This window comes from Mus caroli, chromosome 13 (assembly GCF_900094665.2).
Source record: "Mus caroli chromosome 13, CAROLI_EIJ_v1.1, whole genome shotgun sequence".
Lineage (NCBI taxonomy): Eukaryota > Metazoa > Chordata > Mammalia > Rodentia > Muridae > Mus > Mus caroli.
In genome coordinates, this window is record NC_034582.1 from 92,383,097 (window position 1) to 92,390,146 (window position 7,050).

Below are 7,050 nucleotides of genomic sequence, written 5' to 3' on the forward strand. Positions count from 1 at the left end.
TGTCCTGGAACTCACACTGTAGACCAGGCTGGCCTCGAACTCAGAAATCCGCCTACCTCTGCCTCCCGAGTGCTGGGATTAAAGGCGTGCGCCACCACGCCCGGCATATTGACAAATTCTTAAGAGTTTCAGCAATAGTTAAATACTCCTAGTCTAGAAAATAATAACTAAAACAGAAAAAATGTAGTCAATTTCACAAGTGTCAAGTGTATGTCCAAATCAAAAAAATTTCTGATGTTAAATTCTTCACTTCTCACTAGAGAAGAGACAAAGGGGGTGGGGGGGTATGTGTGTGTCTCCTTTTACCTTAATCAAAGTCTTAGTAAGATGGCTCACCAGCTGCTAATACTGGAGTCACCCACAACCATTTGGCCAGGGAATTACTTTGGCTGCATCTACTCAAACTATTAGAGTGGGAACCATAAATATAGACTGCTCAGTGATAAGAACTGACACTAGTTTTTATATATAAAACTAAAAAATTTAAGACCTTCTAAACAATATTTGTGGTACTGGGTGTGGTGGCACATGCCTTTGATCTTTCCCAGCAGACATAGAGGCAGAGGCAGAGGCAGAGGCAGGGGCAGGGGCAGGCGGATCCCTGTGAGCTCCAGGTCAGCCAGGGCTACATAAAGACTGCTTCCACAAAACAACTACAAAAAAATGTGTGTATGCATATTTTTCACATGTGTAAATGTAAACCCAATGTTTTGTATGCCAACCTTCCTAATCAACAATAGCCACTCACCTACTGTTGGAGTGTTGGCAGCACTCAATGAAGCAGACGAAGAGATAGAGGAGCTGCTCTCGGCTCGGGCTAAGGGAGCAGTAGGAGGTGGGCTGGTGTTGGAAGTTACAGGTGGGCTGAATGGCCTGGGCTTAAAAACAAAAAATTATTTATCAAATGCTAAAGAAAGTCCTCCTTCCTTGTCAGAGAAAATTTTAAGTCATAACAAACCGTTCAACTTTAGCATGAGTTTAACTAAATGTTAGAAGTTATGTCAAATCACTTCCAAGAATATACTGAAACCTGAAAAGGCTATTTTAAAACAATGCTATCAAGAAGATTTGTACATAAAATAATCTCTCTATTTTAAAAGTATACTTAATATAGTACTCATAAGTGAAATAAAAGTTCTTCATAGACCACCAAACTGCTTCCCAGAAAGATTATGTCTACTATTTCTATACACTTGAGATTAGTTCTCTGTATCCTGTCAGTAATAACAGATAAGTCACAAAATAAGAAAAAACTATTTTTAAATGTTCTAGTTAAGTTTCAAAAGGCATGTTTCCAATCTTTTTGTTTTTCTGTTTATGTGTGTGCTTGTGTGCCTGTGTTTGAATGCAATAAATATGTGAGTGCTCACAGAGGCCAGATCAGGGCACTGGACCCCCTGGGCTGGAGTGATAGGTGGTTGTTAAGTTGCCCAAAGTAGGTGCTACTACTTTTTAAAAAGCTTGAAAACTATAAAGCAAAAATAATTCACAAAAAATATCCAAGTAAGTCATCATCTGTACTCAGCATGTTACAAATTAGTGATATGAGCTGGAAAGAGGGCTCAGCAGTTAGGGCTGCTCTTCCAGAGGTCCTGAGTTCAATTCCCAGCATCCACATGGTGGCTCACAACCATCTGCAATGCTTTCTTCTGGCATGTAGCTAGACAGAGGATTCATGAATAAAATACAAAAATAAATAAAAAATTTTAAACTATTACTTAACCATCTCCTTGACAGCTTGCACCTAGTCTTCATCTCACTTCCAGTAAGTCAGCTCACTGGGATCGGACATTAATTTAAGAGTCTGTCACTTCTACATTTGACCTTCCATTCAAAAAAGTACATTTCCTATCTAGATACCAGGTTATAGGCTTTATGCAAACTACCGTGGACATGAAGCTGGCTAACACATCATGCAGTAAAAGGTACAGCAATGTGAGATGCATGCTAACAAAAATTCAAGTATATGGAAGTAAGCAAAGAATGATAAAATTTGCTGGAGGAGTGACCATAGGCAGATGATGGAAAATAGCTGGGTCTTAAAGAAAAAGGCCATTTTTGCCTTAGTGAAAACTGTCACTTCAAATGGAGGAGTACAATAAGAAAATGTAGATGTGGAAAATAACAAGAACCAGCTCAATGGTAGTGTGTGTGCTTATCATGCACAAGGCCCAAAGTTCACTCCTATCTCCTTTACAGCCCCTCCCCAGGCATGAAAGAACACAAAAGAAAGAATAAAGAGCATATTGTGTTTGGAGAACACCAGATAGTTTGGAGTGGCTGGACAGACACAGCTGGTATCGGTGACAGAGGCTAAGACACGTTAAAGTTTCTTTTACATTCAACTTAAAGAATCAACCCCAATAACTGTACTGCTAGAAATAGATAAGAAGGGGAAAAAATAAGTGTGGGTTTCAGAAACTGTAATTGTAGAAATCAGTGTAAAAGACAAAACAACACAGAGCACACAGAAGGCTCGAAGGCTGGCTTGGGAACCCACAGATGTCCTGCCATCACTGATGACTTTAGAAAACCAGTGCTCATTATTATTTTGTACTTTTATATCACCTAAGTGCAGTGGACTCCAGTCTCTTATGTATAAAATAAAGCTAGAATAGATAGATGCCCCCTGGGAATCTCCTAACAGTGAGGCCTAAAACATAACACATTTTTTTTTTTTTTTTGTTAAATACTGCTCTTAGGCAAGGATTACATGGACTTGCTTATTTTGAGTCAATGGACACTGGCTGTATAATACACCAACTCTTTAAAAGGAAACTTCTGTCATCCTAGGCAGTTTGTTGCTTTGCTAGTATGGTTTTTGAGATTATATGAGAGAGAGAAGTATGACTGGAGAAAGTTTCTATTCTTTAAGAGGTTTAGCATTTGACTATGCATGGGCATATAGAAAGATCTTAATCAAAATAATGATATAGCTGGGCGTGGTGGCGCATGCCTTTAATCCCAGCACTTGGGAGGCAGAGGCAGGCGGATTTCTGAGTTCGAGGCCAGCCTGGTCTACAAAGTGAGTTCCAGGACAGCCAAGGCTATACAGAGAAACCCTGTCTCGTAAAAAAAAAAATAAATAAATAAAAAAATGATATAATTTTTAGAGCACAGTTTAATCCTATCTATCTCAGCACCTGAAAGGCAGAGGCAGATGGATCTTTGTTGAGTCTGAAGCAGCCTATTCTACATGATGAGCTCCAGACAGCCAGGGCCACACACTGAGACCCTGTCTCAAAAACAAATAAAGGACTGAACACAGTTATGAAATTTTATAAAAACCTTGAGTACATACTATTTCATTGATCCCACTCAGTTTGCCTGAAGCAAGCTTTGGTCTGGAAGCAGGCCTTGGAGGTGGAACAAGGGTGCCTAAAGAGAGAGGTGTTGTGGGTCTGGCTGATGGGAGAGAGAAGAAATTTTAAGAAAATCATCAGTGTGTAGCAATCCTTAGATAAAGACAAGACAATTCAAAGTTATAGTGCTAATATACTCAAGGATATCTGTTGAAACACTGAGACTCTATCCATCAAATATTCTTTTATCAAAGCTACTGATGATATTCACAATAATCCTCAAAACAATAATTAAATCTTTCAACAAAACTGACGCACACAGAAATCTTATTCCTTTTACAACTTTTAAAACATATATAAAAATTAAATCTGATAGATCAGTTGATAAAATTAAACTAATTCAAGTTCAAATGTCTTTGGTTTACTATCAACATATCTAATTCACAGAGCCAAATGTGAGATCAAGGCTTTGAAGCTGTGCCTGCAGAATAATGTGAATGCCAATTAACACATTTAACCTTAATTAAACTCTGTGATCTGACTTAAGTAGAACTACATTGAAATATCCATAATAATTAAACAATTACTTTATTAATTTGCTAAAAGTATTACCCCAAAATAGTAAAACTCATTTTTTATATTTTCATTCTTCTTAAATCCTGTATGAATTTAGTGTTGTCTGTCAATGCCATTTGTAACATTTAATAATTTTGAAAAGCAGTATCCCTACTTAACTACCTTTATCATATTAAATAAATTTTAAATGTATATCAAAAGTCAAATATGTGTGTGTGTGTATAAAAAAAAAATCAAAGCAGGAATGAATTACAGAGCCAGATTCTTAAACTATCTTTATAAAAGTATTAATTTAGTTTTGAGTGTGTGAGTATGGTGGGTTAAATAGGAACGGCTCCTGTAGACTCACGTGTTTGAATGCTTGACCCACAGGAAGTAGCACCATTAGGACGTGTAAGTGTGGCCTTGTTGGAGGAAATGTGTCACTGTGGGGTGAGCAATAAGGTCTCCTATGATAAAGTTATGCCCAGCGTGGTATTGTCTCCTGCTGCTGCCTGTGGGTTAGGATGTAATCTAATCCTCTTGGATGGTGTCTGCCTGGACGCTACCATCCCTCTTGCCATGATAATGGACTAAAGCTCTGAACCTGTAAGCCAGCCCCAGTTAAATGCTTTGCTTTATAAGAGCTGCGTTGGTCATGGTGACTCTTTGCAGCAATGAAACCCAACTAAGACAGTGCGCATGGAAGTTTGAGGACAAGGTGTGGGAATCAGCTCTCTTCTTCCATATGGGCGCCAGGGATGAAACTCAGGTCATAAGCTTGACCACAGTGCCACCTGATCATCTCACTGGCCCTTAAATTATTTCCAAATAGAATGATTTTCAAAACCTTTGATCCACTAAAAACTATGTACTATAATTCAAACATTAAAAAATATAGTGAGTAGAAAAATATATTTGGCAAATTCTCTATATTTACAAATGTATAAAATTCAAAACATGTAAGTACCAGCCTAAGTAAATACATGAGAAAATAAAATACAAAGCTAAAGGTCCTTGGTAATCACTGAAGGCAAGTAGGAAGAAAGCAAAAGAAAAGGCACTCACAGGATGGAAAATAAACTCACAGAAGGAATTATCATTAGAAAGCACATCACATGAAAGTATGTATTCATTCACATTTAAAGAAGGCAGCCAAAAGCTGGTAAAATATCAAATCTGGATTCAGAGGCTGCTGCCTTCTTCCAAATGATACCAGTCTTTTCATGATGTCCCTGTCCCTGCATTTGACAGTATATTCTGAAGAAATGTATACCACCCTGAATGGCTACAACACTTGCCTGTGCTATTAAGTAGCTATTTTAAAGATATGGTCAGATCTGTGGAACTAGCACTGAACTAGACTCAACACATCAAGCTTGTTAATGGGCTTGCCACAGCAGAGGCATTTATACATGAGTTACTCATCAGGAGGCCTAGCCAAGTGGCATTTCAAATGGACTTAAGCCAAGTCACGTAAAGTATGAAATTCAATTCTTTCCAATAATCAGAATTACTTTATTTAAAAAACTAGTAACAATATTTATTAGTACTAGTGTTTATAAATGAATATTGTATCTGCACATATCTCCACAGACAGTGCTTTTAGAAGCCACTGAAAGAAAAGAGATGATTCTGATTATTTCCATTCTTAAGTGTTCTGGGGTGTTCCATGTTTTACAGTGGTAGTAGTGATGGAACTCACTACTACTGGATGACAAACTTAAGAAGAAAAGCTATAGATGATTAAACATAATAAATAGTATCATTCGGGGGAAAATGCTGCTACTATATTCCCAAAAGTAAGACATCGCTTATATACATATATTTTATTTTATCAGGGTTCTTTTTTTTACCCGATGATGACGAAGTTAGTGGAGCTGAAGATGACTCAAGCGATGATCCAAACAGAGGGTCCCAAGCAAGTAAATCATTGGTCCCTTTCCTAGAATAACATTTTAAGAACAATGATTACAAAGATTATTGTTAGCATAAAACCATTTATTTTTATTCTACAAAAGTCTAACAGTTCAATCAATGTGATTAAATAGTAAGACACACTGAGAGAGTCAATAGACTCAGCAGACAGCATGAAGCGGAGTTTACAACGTAACATCTTGTTGGCAGGGAAAGTGATAAGGATTAATCTTCTTTGATCAAACCGTGCTAAACTCACATTGAGTATGGAGCACAATGATTTTGGATTTACAACTGAAGAAAAGCAGCAATGTGAATGAGCTACTCAGCTGATAGACACTAAAGAAGCTAATAGATTCTAAACAGTCTGAGTTCGAGCATAGTCTAGAATATAAAATTCAAAACAAGTGAAATCTGTAAGAAATTCTGAAAAGAATGTAGGTCTATTCTGTCAAAATTATTACAATGACCTAGAATCAGCCATCTAATATTTCAACATGCACCAATGCAAATATGTCCCACCTTGTACAATAAAGCCTACTATTTATTGTAGCTATGTAAGCGAAATCTAAAGATTTAAGCTTTAGATGCTAAACAACTTATCTTTCAAAGTTATAAATATAACAAATGCCACCACTGTCCTCATTTCGTACCTCACAAGCACCTAACAGCCTGAAACTACCCACTTCACTAAGCTGAACGTTCACTCATGTAAAAACATTAACTCAAACAAAGTACTCTTGCTGGAACCGAGGTCAGAAAGGAACACTGGTAACAATTTATTTTCCTTCTGTTTTAAGAGCTAGCAAGATGGCTATCTGGCTTCTTTCCTTCTGTTTTAGGAGCTAGTGAGACGGCTATCTGGCTTCTTGCCTTTTCATCTTCAGATACTCGATCTTGAAGCTCATGACATATGGCCCATTTTACAGAGTCACAACCAAAAGTGAAGGGGAACATGAGAAAGAGAAATGAGAAAATTCCCATTAAAAAGCTGAAAACATATTATGCGTGAACTGAAGACACCAACATTTGTTAGGAAGCAGTACAGCTACCAAGGACAACTGCAGTTTTGTTTTGTTTTGTTTTGTTTTTTAGGGAAAAAGGGTTTCACATGAAAAGAAATTAAAATATAAAAGCTCCAACATAAATTTTACAGTTCAAAAAACAATATGACTAACATATAACTGCAAAATTCTAGGAAAAAAAAAGACAAAAGACAATACTTAAATGTAAAAGTGACTTTTAAAGAAGGAGGAGGAGGAGGAGGAGGAGGAGG

At 37.2% G+C, this 7,050-nt stretch overlaps 1 protein-coding gene across 2 annotated transcripts in view; it reads right to left on the reverse strand.

The window, feature by feature from the left end:
- Window positions 1-7,050, reverse strand: part of Fcho2 (FCH domain only 2) — a 94,865-nt gene that overhangs the window by 19,378 nt on the left and 68,437 nt on the right. For both annotated transcript variants that reach the window (XM_021179877.2, XM_029468219.1), the window contains exons 17-19: window positions 5,714-5,802; window positions 3,302-3,405; window positions 749-878 (exon numbers count right to left, since the gene is read on the reverse strand). In XM_021179877.2, the coding sequence (XP_021035536.1) occupies window positions 749-878; window positions 3,302-3,405; window positions 5,714-5,802 (323 nt within the window). The remainder of the gene's footprint in view (window positions 1-748; window positions 879-3,301; window positions 3,406-5,713; window positions 5,803-7,050) is intronic.